General features: G+C 36.0%; 1 protein-coding gene across 1 annotated transcript; it reads right to left on the bottom strand.

Annotated features, from left to right (window-relative positions):
* Positions 1–1,122: 1,122 nt before the first annotated feature.
* On the bottom strand, positions 1,123–13,959 carry LOC100374349 (sodium-dependent proline transporter-like). The gene is made up of 13 exons (XM_002741051.4): positions 13,800–13,959; positions 12,023–12,161; positions 11,091–11,222; positions 10,488–10,704; positions 10,259–10,391; positions 9,940–10,074; positions 9,609–9,712; positions 8,888–9,125; positions 6,413–6,544; positions 6,195–6,294; positions 5,146–5,252; positions 2,715–2,882; positions 1,123–1,925 (listed from the first exon to the last, which is right to left on the bottom strand). Exons 1-13 carry the CDS (start codon positions 13,872–13,874, stop codon positions 1,713–1,715), a joined length of 1,893 nt encoding a protein of 630 aa, XP_002741097.3. The 5' UTR covers positions 13,875–13,959; the 3' UTR covers positions 1,123–1,712.
* Between the last annotated feature and the right edge of the window lie 5,470 nt (positions 13,960–19,429).

Genomic DNA, 19,429 nt, shown 5'->3' with positions numbered 1-19,429 from the left:
TACAATAACATCTGACAATCATGTCACGTGTACAGTCACTGAAGTACTTCCAACTCTACAATCACATCTGACAATCATAATGTCACGTGTACAGTCACTGAAGTACTTCCAACTCTACAATCACATCTGGCAATCATAATGTCACGTGTACAGTCACTGAAGTACTTCTAACTCTACAATAACATCTGACAATCATAATGTCACGTGTACAGTCACTGAAGTACTTCCAACTCTACAATAACATCTGACAATCATAATGTCACGTGTACAGTCACTGAAGTACTTCTAACTCTACAATAACATCTGACAATCATAATGTCACGTGTACAGTCACTGAAGTACTTCCAACTTTACAATAACATCTGACAATCATAATGTCACGTGTACAGTCACTGAAGTACTTCTAACTCTACAATAACATCTGACAATCATAATGTCACGTGTACAGTCACTGAAGTACTTCCAACTTTACAATAACATCTTACAATCATAATGTCACGTGTACAGTCACTGAAGTACTTCTAACTCTACAATAACATCTGACAATCATAATGTCACGTGTACAGTCACTGAAGTACTTCCAACTTTACAATAACATCTGACAATCATAATGTCACGTGTACAGTCACTGAAGTACTTCTAACTCTACAATAACATCTGACAATCATAATGTCACGTGTACAGTCACTGAAGTACTTCCAACTTTACAATAACATCTTACAATCATAATGTCACGTGTACAGTCACTGAAGTACTTCCAACTCTACAATAACATCTGACAATCATAATGTCACGTGTACAGTCACTGAAGTACTTCTAACTCTACAATCACATCTGACAATCATAATGTCACGTGTACAATCACTGAAGTACTTCCAACTCCACAATCACGTCTAACAATCATAATGTCACGTCTGCAGCTACTGAAGCACTTCTAACATAATGTTAGATGCACATAGTCTTTTCAATTGGAACTATTTCAATTTTTTATTATCACATCTATTATCACCAGTCCCTGTGGGTTACTTTAAGTTATCATTCGCTCAATTGATCTGCTCTCCAGTGTAGTAACCCTGGTTAATGTTTTGAGCTGCTTGACTCGTTCAATAAATTAAATCCACATTCTGTGTTGAGTCAATGATTTAAATATTTAATTTTTATTGAAATGAGATGTACCAGCTACACAAGAAAATGGCTAAAAGTTTTTTTCAAATTTGACGATGGTCATCACATGCGTTGAACGACATGCCTGCCCGGGTCAGAGGTAAAAATATCATGATACATATTTGGAGAAAAATTCTGAACAAATTGTTAAATCGCAACTACAGTAACCTTCATAGGAATGTTGTTATTCTATAAAAGTCACATTTAAATTCCAAGTTCGTCAACCGGCCCATGATTGAGGAAAACGCGCAAAGACTCGTGGGTAATGTGGCCACCAAATAATTTCTATTGCCAATAAAATGCATATTTGTTAGATATGAATGAAGGACGATGGTCTGCCAGGGGAAATATTTTATAAATTTCCATATCAAATAATACTTTCCTAAATTCGCTGCAGCAATCAAATTGTTACTTGAATGTAAGAAAGTACAGTAAAAAAGTTGAATATCTGTTTAATAATCAACAGTTTGCCTCCTCATCCATCTAGTTGAACAGTCGTTTATCAGTGTTGAGCTATGAATTTAATTTGTCACAGATGGTTTGAAAATCTAAATATCCTGAGTCATTTCATAGTCTGTCTCCGGGTAATTTTCGTGCTCTCGTTTGTCACGTGGTAATGGTGGTGTCTGGTACGCATTTGGAACTGTCTTGACATTGATTTCCGGAATACTTCCTGGTAAAGCCTTGTAGCCAGCTAGAACCCTGTTGCTGTTCAAAGCTGGTCCCCAGTCCCACGATGGTTGTAATGATTGTTGTAAACGCTAAAACAAAAGTACAAACACTTTAGTTAAAACACAGTACATATTGGGGGTATTCACTTACACCAAATGTAGGATACCCGTCACTGTTGTCGCATCAGAATCATGATCGGTAGACCCAAGTTTAAATTCTACTTTTGGCTGAACATTGAAAGGGTTGACCCCTACCCTGGGTGAGTGTGCCACAGACTCAATGGGAAGGTCAATTCACCTGATCAAGATTCACTCACTAACGAATGCGACTTTGGGAGAACCTTGGTTAAGGTCTGCAGGTGCTTGTGTTCGACCGAGCCTGGTTGACGACAGAATAGCGCATTAATTTGTCATTTGATAGAGATGGCCGCACAGTCTGTAATGTAGTCCCAGACATGAATATGACTTCTGTGGTGAAAGAGCACTATGTGTCAGCTTTAGCGCTTGCAACTTGCAATTTGTCAGGAGAGACAGCAGTGACATTCAGTGCCTGGAAATGTCGCCTGACACAACAAAAAGTAATCTTAGCTCCTTATATAGTGATCGTTAAACCATGGAAGGTACGGTACTAACGGAGTACCTTCAATGGTTAAACATAGGTCATGATAAATTACTTAAAAATATTTCCCTTAAAGTACGTAGTAGTCGTTAGATATATGTTACTGCCAACCCCATATTATATAATGTCGGTTGTAATACCGGTCAATATATCTTACACCAAACATATTGCCCTGTCATAGTGAGAAGTGGTAGTTGTAACACATTACGCACACAAAAGATATTGCCCTCTCAATGAACGTAGTTGTATGAATAACGCACCTGTAGTATATTGCCATGTCCTCGCATAATGGGTATAATCATATACCCAGGTATAACAAGTATTGACGACATGGCCACCAACCAACCAACAGCTTCAGCCCATGGCGGAAAAACATACCCACTGTATGATGCGGGGGTGTATTTGACGAAACTAAATATCATCACAGCCTGATAGATGAGAAGTAGAATAATGTATTGTGTTACATGTAATATATCATCTAATAAAACAATTTATTATTCAAGTAGCAGTAAATGAATAGTTTTTTAATATTAGTTAGTAAATGTTGTTAACTAGCATTGACTGAATGTTGTTAACTAGCATTGATTGAGTGTTGTTAAGTGTCATTGCGTGAATGTTGTTAACTAGCATTGAGTGAAAGTTGCAAACTAGCACTGAGTGAAAGTTGTTAAGTAGCATTGCGTGAATGTTGTTAACTAGCATTGAGTGAGAGTTGTTAACTAGCATTGAGTAAAAGTTGTTAAGTAGCATTGCGTGAATATTGTTAACTAGCATTAAGTGAAAGTTGTTAAGTAGCATTGCGTGAATATTGTTAACTAGCATTAAGTGAAAGTTGTTAAGTAGCATTGCGTGAATATTGTTAACTAGCATTGCGTGAATATTGTTAACCAGCATTAAGTGAATGTTGTTAAGTAGCATTGCGTGAATATTGTTAACTAGCATTAAATGAAAGTTGTTAAGTAGCATTGCGTGAATATTGTTAACTAGCATTGCGTGAATATTGTTAACTAGCATTAAGTGAAAGTTGTTAAGTAGCATTGCGTGAATATTGTTAACTAGCATTAAGTGAAAGTTGTTAAGTAGCATTGCGTGAATATTGTTAACTAGCATTAAGTGAATGTTGTTAAGTAGCATTGCGTGAATATTGTTAACTAGCATTAAGTGAATGTTGTTAAGTGTCATTGCGTGAATGTTGTTAACTAGCATTGAGTGAAAGTTGCAAACTAGCACTGAGTGAAAGTTGTTAAGTAGCATTGCGTGAATGTTGTTAACTAGCATTGAGTGAGAGTTGTTAACTAGCATTGAGTAAAAGTTGTTAAGTAGCATTGCGTGAATATTGTTAACTAGCATTAAGTGAAAGTTGTTAAGTAGCATTGCGTGAATATTGTTAACTAGCATTAAGTGAAAGTTGTTAAGTAGCATTGCGTGAATATTGTTAACTAGCATTGCGTGAATATTGTTAACCAGCATTAAGTGAATGTTGTTAAGTAGCATTGCGTGGATATTGTTAACTAGCATTAAATGAAAGTTGTTAAGTAGCATTGCGTGAATATTGTTAACTAGCATTGCGTGAATATTGTTAACTAGCATTAAGTGAAAGTTGTTAAGTAGCATTGCGTGAATATTGTTAACTAGCATTAAGTGAAAGTTGTTAAGTAGCATTGCGTGAATATTGTTAACTAGCATTAAGTGAATGTTGTTAAGTAGCATTGCGTGAATATTGTTAACTAGCATTAAGTGAATGTTGTTAAGTAGCATTGCGTGAATATTGTTAACTAGCATTAAGTGAAAGTTGTTAAGTAGCATTAAGTGAAAGTTGTTAACTAGCATTAAGTGAAAGTTGTTAAGTAGCATTGCGTGAATATTGTTAACTAGCATTAAGTGAAAGTTGTTAAGTAGCATTGCGCGAATATTGTTAACTAGCATTAAGTGAAAGTTGTTAAGTAGCATTGCGTGAATATTGTTAACTAGCATAAGGTGAAAGTTGTTAACTAGCATTAAGTGAAGCAGCATTGCGTGAATATTGTTAACTAGCATTGAGTTAAAGTTGCAAACTAGCATTGAGTGAAAGTTGTTAACTAGCATTAAGTGAAAGTTGTTAAGTAGCATTGCGTGAATATTGTTAACTAGCATTAAGTGAAAGTTGTTAAGTAGCATTGCGTGAATATTGTTAACTAGCATTAAGTGAAAGTTGTTAACTAGCATTAAGTGAAAGTTGTTAAGTAGCATTGCGTGAATATTGTTAACTAGCATTGAGTTAAAATTGCAAACTAGCACTGAGTGAAAGTTGTTATGTAGCATTGCGTTAACTAACACTGAGTGAAGTTGTTAAGTAGAATTGCGTGAATTTTGTTAACTAGCGTTGGGCAAAATTTAAGTGGCATTGCGTTAATGTTGCGAACTTGTATTGAATGAAAGTTGTTAAGTAATTTTGCGTGAATTTTGTCAACTATCATTGAGCGAGAATTGTTAACTAGCATTGTGTGAATGATTTTTAAACTAGCACTGCGTGAATGTTGTTAACTAGCATTGCGTGAATGTTGCTAACTAGCATTGCTAGAACTTGGTGGTAGTAGCAAATATTCAAGTGAGTTAAACTGGCATAGATTGAATGTTGTTAACTGGCATCGATTGAATGTTGTTAACTAGCAGTGACTGAATGTTGTTAACTAGCACAAATAGTAAACTTACTATCATTATTAAGGGTGAAATAACCATCCAGCATGCCTTCCACCAAACAGAATTTGGTAATATACCCGGCATCATGGAGGAGATATCGTTACCAAATTGTCGGATTCCTGGGAGAATAACATTGCGATACCATTAGAGATTGTAACGCGCATGGGCGTCAATACATTGTGAGAAAATATTTCAATATGTATAGAACACACAGGAATAGAATGCCAGCTAGCTTGCATTCCATACAAAACTACTGATCATATAGTATGTTACGAAGTACGTAATACAGTCTTAATGTTACAAATGTACGTAATACAATCGTAATGTTACAAATGTACGTAATACAATCGCATTTTTACAAATGTACGTAATAAATCGAAATGTTACAAATGTACGTAATACAATCGAAATGTTACACATGTACGTAATACAATCGAAATGTTACAAATGTACGTAATACAATCGAAATGTTACACATGTACGTAATACAATCGAAATGTTACAAATGTACGTAATACAATCGAAATGTTACAAATGTACGTAATACAATCGAAATGTTACAAATGAACGTAATACAATCGCATTTTTACAAATGAACGTAATACAATCGCATTTTTATGGATTAAAAATTGTACGTTTTCAGAGTAAAACATATGGATTACATGTGGACTGTCTTTGGTGGGATCACACAAAAGGTATCATACCATCAATTAACCTCGCAGCGTTTAAATTATATTGGGCAATGTTTTTTTTTTCACGGCGTTTTATCAGAAACGCGATGAGTGAGGGCGTACTTCAATTACGTACGCTGTTAGATTCTTGTGTGAAGCTTTGTTTATTGACGAGTAGCCTGTGTGTTTTGTTGACAAACATTTTGTAGAAGTTTGAGCTAACCAACATGTGTTTTTCTGGCCAGAATTCTATTACATACATGTGGTTTCAACACATGAAAACAGTATTTTGATCTTTGTAACCTGTTTTTGAACAAATTCATCCATACGCTAACATTGTTGTCTATGGAGTTCAATTAGTTGTATGAGCCCATACGTCACGTGACTTACCGTAAATGTAACTTATTACAACACACATCATAGTAGCTATAAAGAAAAGCGAGAACCCAGCTGAATACCAATCCATTAATGTAAGTACGTAAATACCACCCTAGAAAATACAAAATCAAATATTAGGCACATTAGCTTAGAAAACAATAAAATAATTAAATTTAAACACAACATGAGATTGACCTTGAAATCCCCTGATACAAATAAGATAGACTTACCCTCGTAGTGCATGGAAGCCCCAAAAGAAAGAAAATAAAACATATTGCACCAGTGATTAGTGGTTTCTTTGATGAAATCTTCTTCGGTAGTTCATCAAATACTGCCGTTATGACGGTTTCCATCATTGCAAACTGAAAGAAGGTAAGATATCACATGACTTTTTTGGCACACTGACGCTCGTCGTGGAAATGAACACGTGACTGTGTGACGTAGATTAAACAAGTCCATTATACATATAGGATTGGGATTTGGAATTACTGCCAATGAGCTAATGACTCTAAAAACAATAAAGACGCATTTGTATCTACTCTCTATAACGTCTAATGTAACGCGTCATGACTAGCAACTATTGAGACATTATAGTTGACGTTGGTTAGTTTTTTTTTTTTTTAGTTTTTTTTATTATTATTTACGTTAATCACATATATAATTACATAGATTTATCCCAACAAAAGAGTAAAATTTCTACAAAAAAAATATGGCAACGAGATAATTATAGGAATACGAAAATAAAGATAAAAGAAAAGAAAATTTTCCTCCCCCTATCGCTATCACTTTTTCTAAATTATAAACTTGCCTAATGAGATATAAACATCCATGCAAAGAAGGTTTTTCGTTTCTCATTTTGGAAAAGTAAATATGACGTTTAGCTAGAAGAATAATATGATTTGTCATTTTTGAAAAAAACCTTGTTCCCAAGAATAATGTCTTGGTTGGACATATTACTAAGGGCGGGCAGATGAGCGAAACGCACCGAAATAGTTTGCCAGAAAGTCTTCACAACTATACACTCACAGAATAGATGACTCAATGTTCCATCATACGTTTCACAGAAACTGCATTTTGGTGATGTAACCAGGCTAGAGTTCATGGAATATAAATCTTTGTTTGTATAGAGAACTTTATGATTTAGTTTAAATTGAAAATTTCTTGTTCTATTATCAATTGTAGTGGTGAATGGCAAATTATACACATCTGAAAAATTAATACTAGTATGGTCAATATTCAATATTTCTGACAGTTTTTTTTTTCACTCGTAGGACGGGTGGCAACTTTGTTGATTAACTCTAAGCGTATTTTCCTGCTGCCAATTTCGTTAACTTTGGTAAAATTATTGTTGATATGTAGTCCAAAATCGTAAATTCGAAAATTTCCTTTAATATTTGGAATAGCGCTTACTACCCTATTCCACAACATAATTCCCAAATGTGATAACCCACGTGTTTGCCATTCGTCCCAAGGAATAAGATCGCCATTCTGTCTGAAAAGATCTGATACATAATTTATACCAAATGTGTGCAGTATTCTATAGAAAATAGACTTTCCTCCAACCGTAATTACCTTATTATTCCACAAGTACATACCAATACCTAAATCAGTTTGGTTATTTAATTCTGATCATGCGCTAAAATAATCTATGTAAAATGGTGGCAAATTAATATCAAGTAATTCAGTGGTGAAGTTACATTTAAAAACAATACTCCCACCTACATTTTCAATTCTCTTTGTTAAAAGATCCTTCCAGACGTGGCTGACATTTTTATCTAGATAACGTATGATCCAGTTTAGTTTTTGTGTTTTATAAATTATACCAATATCTGGTGCCCCAAGACCCCCATTGTCAATGCCCGATATCATAGTTTTACGGGAAACCTTGTCTTTACCGCCCAGAGAAAACTAAACAACATTGCATTATTTTTTCTCAGTTCTTCGAGCGGAACCGTTATCAAATTTAAAATGTACTGTAATTTAGAAGTACCAATTGCTTTCATAATCTAAACTTTGCCAATAAGAATAAGGTTGCGTTGTTGCCAAATATTAAATATTTTGAGGAGATCAGATTTAGGTTTTAAGAGATTAAACTCCAACGCTTCATGTTTATTGTATGGAAAATAAATGCCAACTATTTGAATTGGAGACGTATAAGACGTTGGAGACGTTGGTTAGTTGATACAATCGTTAAACTAAAAAATAGTGTTTTGTTTGCAACAAATATATGTTAGAATGGCAAGACGATGAATTATCCAGGTGTCATTCACGTTGAACAAATTTTACATAATAATATTCAAAAGCGCATGCGCATTTACGTGGTCCATGATGTAAACGGGCGTAAACAACGCTGTGAGTATAATTTATCATAAACCAATATGTGAAGAGTGTATTACACGCGAAGGATTCGTTGCATTTATCCCATATCTAAGACGCATTCTTCTGACGTGCGCGCGGGTATATAATAAACTACATCGAATGTACCGATATTTATTGTACATAGTAGACTTTTTGACAGTAAATTTCAGAAAATTTGTTAATATATTCCCACTTGTACACCAGCTGACTGTGGGCGAAAACGACGTCCTTTATCATGTACGAACCATATCTGGTACTGTTAATTCCAAACTAAATGCACGTATTGCATTAATTAATGCACATTATTGTTTAGTATATATATATTTTTAAGAAATACTGATACTTACCTGGCTGTCAAGTCCTAGTGTGAACAACATGAAAAAGAATATGAATGACCAGAAGGGCGCCCCCGGTAAACGACTGATAGCTTCAGGATAAACGACGAATGCCAACCCAGGGCCTTCGTCGACGACTTCGCTGACTGGAATGTCGCTACCATGAGCCATGAACCCCAGTGTAGAAAATATAACAAATCCAGCGTACAAACTAGTGCCACAGTTCACCAAGGATACAATGAGCGCGTCCCTGGAAATATGTTTACAATTTGTTTCAATATTGACAGATTTAATTTTTTTATCCGTTTATATCAACTACAAGTATATTATTATTTGGTTTTATGCACACCTGAACCAGGAATATGGTACTCCGCCCGAAATATACATGAGCGTATTTTATTTGTGTTTTTTCGAATTTAATATGGTTATATATAAATAAACACGGTGATCTGTTATCAGCCACAGCAGTACTCATTGGACGAAATAATGAAAATTGCAAGCGCATGCGCACTAAATTAACTGTACCAGTAATATCTTTTTCTTTATCTCATCAAACTAATAGGTTCGAAGTAAACGTTATTACCATTCGACTGGTTCATCAAAAATATTTAAAATAAAATAATTTAAATATGCCAAGAATACTAAATTTACCCTTCCTTAATCATCCTGTCTCCTTTCGCTGCAAGAATAAAACATTCACAATATCATAATAACATGCCACGAATCAACGTACCTGCACGCGTTGTTATTAAACTTATTATAACTGGAGAATGTGATAATGGCGCCGAAAGCAACCCCAAGTGAATAGAATATCTGAGTGGCTGCGTCTTTCCATACCTGTATGACAGTGGAATACGTATAGGGCGTTATGAAATAATATTCTAACAACTCAAGACGGATGTATGCGTAATGTATCTTATCTACAATCTTGTCACACGTGGTGATTTTTACAGAAATTCAGATATTCATCGCGTAAAGACAAAACAATGTTAGTGGCGAAGATTGTGTTTAACTGGTCACGATACTGGGCACTAAGACACCGGACAATTGTAGCTGACGCTCACCGTGGGCTCTAGCAGTAACTCCCATCTAGGTGTTAAATAGAACTTGATCCCATCGGCGGCTCCAGGTAACGTGACGCCACGTATCAACAATATAGTAAGAATAACGTACGGAAACGTTGCTGTAAAATATACGACCTGCATGCGAAAAAATAATCAACTGTTAGTAAGTTAATCAGTTTAGAAAGAAAATGAATCATATGCCAGTCATTCATTCATTCATTCACTGGCTAATCACAAGATCGTATTAGAGGAATTGAACTTTATAAAGAAAGATGGTATCACGTTCGAAGGATTTGATGTAATGTTAAAATATACACACCTTTCCAGAGCTCTTGACTCCTTTGATGATGCATAAATAAACAATTATCCAACAAAACAACAATGACAAGGCCAGCTCCCATCGTATTTTACCAATGTTGTTCATGTTATCGCTCATATCGAGTACGAATCGCCTAATTTAAAACAAAAAGACAAACAAGATTAGTGATGTTCTTGTTCAATGGCAGTTGCTATTTGTGACCTTAGCAAACTGACATCCGGGTACTTACGTATAGTATTCCTCACTCGACCAAACTGGTTTAGTCCCAGAATAGTTTGAGATGGAGCCACCGTCATAACAATTAAGAGTGTTCCATCCATGGTAACAGCCAACCCATGGGAGTTCAGAGGTCAAGGATGCAAATGCGTAGAAGACGGTGTAACATATCACTACGTTGTAATAAATAGTTACCAGTGCCGTTACAATTACCATGCCGTAACCAAGACCTGGCGTATGTAAATATAGTAACATGTAATCACGTTGTAATAAATATTTACCAGTGCCGTAGAATGAAATCAACATGGTGAACAAAATTTAAGGCGGAAGGGTCGTCACCTGCGCACGCGCGGGAATTGAGTCTCAATCGACGATATCAAGACACGCTAAAAACGCAAAGGCTCATGGGCAGACGCTTGTTTGTGAACCATGACACTCTATGGCCACCTGACGCATTCGCAGGTGACGACTCCCCCGCTTTAAAACAGAAATAAGACGTACGGGAGCATAGTCTCTTCTTCTGGGAAAGTACATTTAAGTATGACATGACAACTTCAATCGATGTTACAAAGCTTAACCACTGCACGTGAACTTGGATTAAATAGAATATCGTTACCTTTGAAGAGTGGACATATTTTCCATACTGTCAGACACCCTAGACTGGCGAATTGACCAAATGCAAGTTCAAGATAGAATAGAGGAATACCCGCTAACACCAGCATAATAATATACGGGATCAGGAAAGCACCTGCAATAAGTCATATGCACGTAATACGGCGTTACAATAACAGTTACTTAGTTAAAGGGGCACCTCCAATTAAGCCTAATCTCACAACAAATTTACTTTCTGGGTTAAAATTACAACGGATAACAAAAGATAGATTAACATTTGTAAACAATATAAACAATAGTTTCTCATAATTCTTTGGTGCAATCCCTGTGTTTTGAAGGTCCCCCTTTAAGTAATAATATTTGTAAGTAGGATGGACGGTAGACATGCCAGGCACACTCAACAGGGTCACAGATTTCGGACAGCGACACTTTAGTTAATCAATGAAACCGCTCAATACACCAAGCCAACTTATCAATATAATATACTTATCAACTATTCGCAATAATTTGTCAATCGTTTTTATTTTGCGCAATAGTTCTTGACCCTACAAATGTTCATTCAATGGAGACCGGTTGTTCTATTACAATCTCGATTGAAATGTTGAACATTGGCAAAGTAGGTAACACTAATAGATGGTATATATAAAATATAGATGTAGGCGCGTACAGGGAACGACAAGTACAAATCTTTAACATGATACATACGTTAATCAATATAGTAGTATATCAATTATTGTTTTTAATGTCAATTTACAAACAAATATGTATATGATTATATTTATGAGGTACCTACCGCCACGGGTTTTGTAACACCGATTGGGAAAAATTTACATTTACATGGATCCAATAGTTGATCAATTATTAAATATATATATCATATAATTAATTAAATTATTTATATAATGTATGAATACGATAGGTTAGTGAAGTACCTACCACCACCATTTTTATAACAGAGATAGGGAAACCTCCACACATTGCCCAGACCAACAGCGAATCCAATAGTTGACAAAATGAAGTCCATTTTATGACTCCAATATCCTCGCTGACTTTCTTCTTCCGGTTTGTCAACTTCCTGTTATATAAAAAAGAATAAATATGCCACATCCAAAATATATGGAATGACGTCACTACGCGCTGGAATATATAGAGTTTACACACGTGGTGATTTTTTGTTTGGCCAAAGTGATGTCACTTTTGTAATTGTTATGTAGACTATGGAATTTTCCTGGAAGCACACGTGATATCGGTGAAATAAACAGCTATGCATATTAATTGCATATTAATTGTTTTAGTTTATAATATCTGTAATTATAATTGTATAACAGATCTGTACCAACGACTGAGAGACATTGTACGTAATAACAGTCCATGTTACGTCATTCCTGGTTGGATTTGACTACGGTTTTCGTATCATCTTCCAGGTCATCTTTATAATAATGACAGTAATGATAATAGTGATATTTAAATTACCATATAGTGCTATTGTACACTAGAAAAGGCTCTAAATAAATATAATTTGAATAAGTATGCGAAAGTCGTGATTTATAACAAAATAAACTAAACTAATAATAATAAAATGATACACTATTATTCATCAGCATTTAAACCAATCAAACAAATCCACAACTGATCAATTTCAGTCAAAGATGACATGATTTTTTTAACAGTAAATCAATGTAATTCGCCGACATTGAAAACAAACCAGCCTATTTGACCAGTCACATTAAGGAACCAGCATTTGAAAACATCGGGGGAGGGGCTGGGAGGAAGAGTTTGCATTTTTTTCGCGGTGTCGTGTCTGTACATTTTTTTTTACTACACCAACATTATTTCTGCAATGCATTTCGTTTTCTATCCCGGAGTCTATCTTGCAATTTTTTCTTCCTCAGCGAATCTTGCAGTAACCCCCGTGATATTAAATGGCCCGCCTCCAAGCTAACTCAAACTTACACCTGAACTTGAAGGTGGTCGAAATACCACACGATACTGCACTGGAGATATTAAAGATGAAATATAAACAAAAATATGTATTTTATTTTTGTCTTGTTGTTCATTACTGATTATCGACAGATATATTTAACTCTGATAAACGCTGATATTCGTACAATGAAATAATACAAGTCTGCAAAACGCACGTGTACAGATTGGTTTAGTACCTACAATAACAATCAATACACTATTTGTGTTCGGGTTTTTTAATTTTCATTGGAAGGGTACAGAACGTTTTTTAGTTTAGGATAAATCATAATCCGATTTTGTCTACAGTATGAACTATCGAAGAACAATATTAAAAAATTATATAATCACGTCTATATATCATTTTCAACAACACAGCACACGCATGACGTAACAGTCACAATAACACATTATTGACCCGGATGTAAACACATTCTTCACAGCATAGCGTTTTACTAATACAATCAAAGTGACCCGTAACGTACACCCAGCCTCATTCTAACTTAGGCTTTCATATGCAAATGAGCATGACATACATTCGTACATAGTTGGCCTTCTAGTCTTTACGGATTTAAACCCAGTCACAACTACTGTCATTTACATGAAATACTCACTGGTAGACCAGATCAACGACAATATATTGATCTGGATAATAAGAATATAGCCTAGTAAAATTCATTTTACTTGCCCTATCTGCAACACACACCCCTATAAACATACAGAACGTAACACCATACTAGTATCTGAGCCTTACCGCATTCTGTTCTTCTTGGCCGCGAACGTTATAGGTACGCTTCTTGTTCAAACATTTCTCAAAACAGGAACCCATTTCGCAGAGTAGCTAATATGACAAACAGGTTCTCAATTCTGCCAAGCCACTGCTCTAGGTTAACAAGGTGTGTTTACTTCGATGACAAGAGGGCATATGCAAATTGTAATTCTTTGCAGTGAAAGAAAGTACGTAAATGTAGTATGCGAAACCCTTGACCTCGCTTCGCATTGTTGTTAATGGTAAATTGTACAATTGTAGGATTGAAGCTCAAACATAAACCTGTTCTACGGACTTTTGAATTATGAGTTACTATTCGGTAAAGGAATATACCTCCAGAATAGCCAGAAAATAAGGTAGAGACAATTAAGGTACCATTCTGTACAGGTTTATACCCCGGAATGGTGGGAAAATAAGTTACCATTCTGTACAGGTTTATACCCCGGAATGGTGGGAAAATAAGTTACCATTCTGTACAGGTTTATACCCCGGAATGGTGGGAAAATAAGTTACCATTCTGTACAGGTTTATACCCCGGAATGGTGGGAAAATAAGTTACCATTCTGTACAGGTTTATACCCCGGAATGGTGGGAAAATAAGTTACTATTCTGTACAGGTTTATACCCCGGAATGGTGGGAAAATAAGTTACCATTCTGTACAGGTTTATACCCCGGAATGGTGGGAAAATAAGTTACCATTCTGTACAGGTTTATACCCCGAAATGGTGGGAAAATAAGTTACTATTCTGTACAGGTTTATACCCCGGAATAGTGGGAAAATAAGTTACCATTCTGTACAGGTTTATACCCCGGAATGGTGGGAAAATAAGTTACCATTCTGTACAGGTTTATACCCCGGAATGGTGGGAAAATAAGTTACCATTCTGTACAGGTTTATACCCCGAAATGGTGGGAAAATAAGTTACCATTCTGTACAGGTTTATACCCCGGAATGGTGGGAAAATAAGTTACTATTCTGTACAGGTTTATACCCCGGAATGGTGGGAAAATAAGTTACCATTCTGTACAGGTTTATACCCCGGAATGGTGGGAAAATAAGTTACTATTCTGTACAGGTTTATACCCCGAAATGGTGGGAAAATAAGTTACCATTCTGTACAGGTTTATACCCCGGAATGGTGGGAAAATAAGTTACCATTCTGTACAGGTTTATACCCCGGAATGGTGGGAAAATAAGTTACTATTCTGTACAGGTTTATACCCCGGAATGGTGGGAAAATAAGTTACCATTCTGTACAGGTTTATATCCCGAAATGGTGGGAAAATAAGTTACCATTCTGTACAGGTTTATACCCCGGAATGGTGGGAAAATAAGTTACTATTCTGTACAGGTTTATACCCCGGAATGGTGGGAAAATAAGTTACCATTCTGTACAGGTTTATACCCCGGAATGGTGGGAAAATAAGTTACTATTCTGTACAGGTTTATACCCCGAAGTGGTGGGAAAATAAGTTACCATTCTGTACAGGTTTATACCCCGGAATGGTGGGAAAATAAGTTACCATTCTGTACAGGTTTATACCCCGGAATGGTGGGAAAATAAGTTACTATTCTGTACAGGTTTATACCCCGGAATGGTGGGAAAAAAGGTTACCATTCTGTACAGGTTTATACTTTCAGAATATAAAGGTTATATGTTTATAGTATACTCTTTCTACATATATGATTCTTTCAAGAAAAACATGTCAATGACAGTATGGATTGAAGTAGCTTTTGAACAATTAATGCAATTCTGTTTGTAACTTGTTCGGGTCTAGCACGCATATGACATTACCAAATAAAGTGGCAAATGCAAATATTACAATAATACCATGCGTGTGTATGATGAAGAAAGTGGAAGGCAGAAATCAATCTGAAAAAATAATAATAAAAATATGAAAATGCAACGATTTATAATGAAGGCAATGTACTTTTTTGATAATTTATAACCCGTGGTATCTAGTCATACTCCACGATGACCCGTAATACCTAGTGATAACCCATGGTGACCCGTGACACCTAGTGATAACCCACGATGACCCGTGATACCTAGTGATAACACACGATGACCCGTAATACCCAGCGACAACACATGGTGACCCGTGATACCTAGTGATAACCCATGATGACCAGTGATACCTAGTGATAACCCACGATGACCCGTGATACCTAGTGATAACCAATGATGACCAGTGATACCTAGTGATAACCCACGATGACCCGTGATACCTAGTGATAACCCACGATGACCCGTGATACCTAGTGATAACCTATGATGACCCGTGATACCTAGTGATAACCCACCATCACCCGTGATACCTAGTGATAACCCACGATGACCCATAATACCCAGTGATAACCCACGATGGTACACAATTCTCGTAACAGTGCTTTCAGGAAAGCTATTTCCATTTGTAGTTTTTCGAACGTTTCATTCAAATCATATTGAAACAACTAGATTGGCCAAAATAATTCGCAAGATGCAAAGCTATTTTTGTTTTTATAATCCAGGACTTATTATGACATATCACGTGTTCTGTCGATATGATTCATGAAACAAACTCAAGACTGCCAGTGAATTTAGTACTGGCAGAAAAATTGTTCCAAAGTAAGAGAACAAAAAAAACAAAAAACGAAATACCAGATCTACGTTGCACATGTCGCCGAGGGCGTCTGGGAAAGTCGAAGCAAAGAGTCTGAATTGAGAGATGGAAAACCTGGAATATAATTGATCATGAAATGTTGCGCCAACTCGTTATAGTATAATGATATTGCCTTAAAAACAGTTGGGGTCACTAGCCCAATTTGTCGGCCATTTCGTCAGTAATGCTGGCTGAGATAAGGTTTTGTCAAGATGAATTCGGAAAAAACAAACAATCAAAAGTTATCCAAAAGTCATGTCAAACTATGTGGTGTCTCACCAAGTACAATTTGACTTTGGCCACCCGGGTTATATAACGCCCTCTATACGTCAATTATAATAATGAAAATTATAATATAGAAAATTCCTAGACGCATGAGCCGGGAATAGCCACTGGTGGCGCTGTGTACAATCGAAACCTATTGAGGCTTGCCTACTCTCATTCGGTTTGAGGCCAGAAACAGTTGTAAAATTTAGTGACCAGTTTAGCATGATAGAAAGCATGTACAGTTTTCGAATTACCACAATAGACAGAGTGGTGGCCAAGACCGAATATACGTGATATAAATGCTTTCTGTTAATAATTGCACTTTCAAATAATATTGTCGACGTTATAATCTCGTTAAAGTTCATTAGAATATTGTATACGCAGTGCGCATGCTTCGGTTCCTTTTCCCGTATTCCACAACCAATGCGTCATCACAGTGAGGTCAATCTCACTACGTTTTATGTAAGTGACGTTCAGCACTGTCAATGAGGTTTGACAATCAGACCTCATTGATGGTGCTGAACGTTAACGTTGCGTTTGTTTTCGAAACCTACACATAAACGACGCTACCAGATATAAATACAAGCTAACAAGCCACGCCAGCCCAGCGATTGCATGCCCAGCAAAAAAAGATTTGCGCACTCTCCTGCCTTGTCATACTCTGTAATATGCAATTACAATTCTGGTTCCCCAGTAATTCTGGATTCATGCCTGCACGCAGTACATATATATTCAACAGTTATTGACAAATCAAAATGTAACCAAAAGGTGCCTGTATTCTGTTAAACTTTGATGGACGTGTTTGGTTTGTCGAGTAAACGTGCAAGTTTATTGGCTAAGAGTCATTTGATAATTGGGCCTAACCGAGCCGATCTTTTATTCACTCATTTCGCCACTGCAGAACGCCCTCTGTTGACAAAGTGATAAAACCTGCAAACTTTACGCGCAGTCAAATATTTTAGCAAAAAACAAGTGATTTAATAATTGCATCAGCAATCGGGCACTGTAAATATATGTTTAACGGAAAACATTAATTCCCTCTCAAATCAGGCAAAAACCTACACTGTCAATAAATATTTACACTGGCAGTGCTTGATCGATATATTTACCTTTCACATTTCCTTATGGAACTAATGGTGTTCAGAATACACAAACTTTTGGTACCAGCTATGCAAATTAGGGGGCAGCAAGACTAATATGCAAATTTTTAACGTCATATAATTTGACAACATATGTGTATCTATTTTGGGTTTGTGCATTGTAAACCTTGTTTGATATTGTCTTTCAAAAGAATGAACAAATTGAATTTCAATACTACTTTCTATTAATTTTTGGACTGGCAAGTTTTTAACAAAGTGAAATCTGCGCAATGAATCAATGAATGCACAAAACCCAAAACAGGTGCATACGCGTTACATTTAGCGCTCGTTTTATTATGCTCGTCAAATATATTACATTTTTCTTCAAAATCCGCCATCTTGATTCTCCGGCAAAGGATTGCGGGTAAAGTATCCACTTGTGAAAAATTTATCCTTTGGTAGAAAAACACAAAAATGAATATTTTCATTTCTGTTGCCATCAAGTTTGGCACCGACGTATGCAACTATGTTCTAAACTTTCGGCCAATTTGAGGGTCTACTTTTGAAGTTGTGGATGAAATCATTTTCTCACAACAGCAGATACGTTATACTTTACCCACAACTCTTTGGCGAAGAATCAAGACGGTGGACTACATAAACTGATGAACAGTTGAATCTTCCGAATGAAGCCTGAGAGCGACATAAAAAATGCAAATTATTTGTTCTTGCATTTTTCGAGCTATCTGGTTAAAAGTTACAAATGATGACATTCAAAGACAACGTGCAATATCAAGTAGTAAAACGTTTTATTTTAAAAGCGACGATTACATATATTGACCAATTATTAATTCCCTTAGAAAATGTTAAAAAAAAACAATATATATACATATAAAAGTAAATTCCATGTCATAAATTGGAGTCAACAAATATTCACATAAGGAGCACGGTTTTCTCATCGACGTGGATGGTAGGCGACAAATGAATCTTTAAAACTAACTTTACATTACAAATACACTACATTGTGGTAAAGAGTTCCAAAAAAATTATGAATACATGAAAACGTGCAATATCGAATGAGTAAACTATTTAGGGATTCGAGCCCTATGGGGCGAAACCCTATTGTAATTGCTTTGCTTATTATTTTTCCGCCGTTTTTTGTAACCACTGTAACTTGAAAAATAATGCTGCGATTGATTTGCTATTTTGCATGCTGATAAAGGGCCATGAGTTGTGGTGCATACCCAAAAACCAGCTATGTAGGTCACATGACCTGGCCGCCATCTTAGGTAGAACACAAACCGGAAGTGCTCAATTGCTCCACTTTCTGAGGGTCTTGGAACTTCCGGTTTTTTGTGTGGCATCATTGGCTCATGTCTAGCAAATATCAGCAATAAAATCTTTAGCGGTCATGTGACCTTGGCCGCCATATTGGATTTTCTGAAAATTGACAAAAAACTTTAAAAATCTTCTTAAAAATGGCTCATTCATGTGATTAGAAATTTGCTTTGCAGCACCTATGGCCATAGCTCTATAAATTTACTGAAGCAGATTTTTGAAAAATGGCTTCCTTTGGTAGCCATCTTGGATTTAGTAAAAAGTGAAAGTACGCTATAACTCATGAACAA

Source organism: Saccoglossus kowalevskii, chromosome 4, assembly GCF_978046115.1.
Source record: "Saccoglossus kowalevskii chromosome 4, keSacKowa6.1, whole genome shotgun sequence".
Classification (NCBI taxonomy): domain Eukaryota; kingdom Metazoa; phylum Hemichordata; class Enteropneusta; family Harrimaniidae; genus Saccoglossus; species Saccoglossus kowalevskii.
This window is presented reverse-complemented; position numbering and strand designations above follow the sequence as displayed.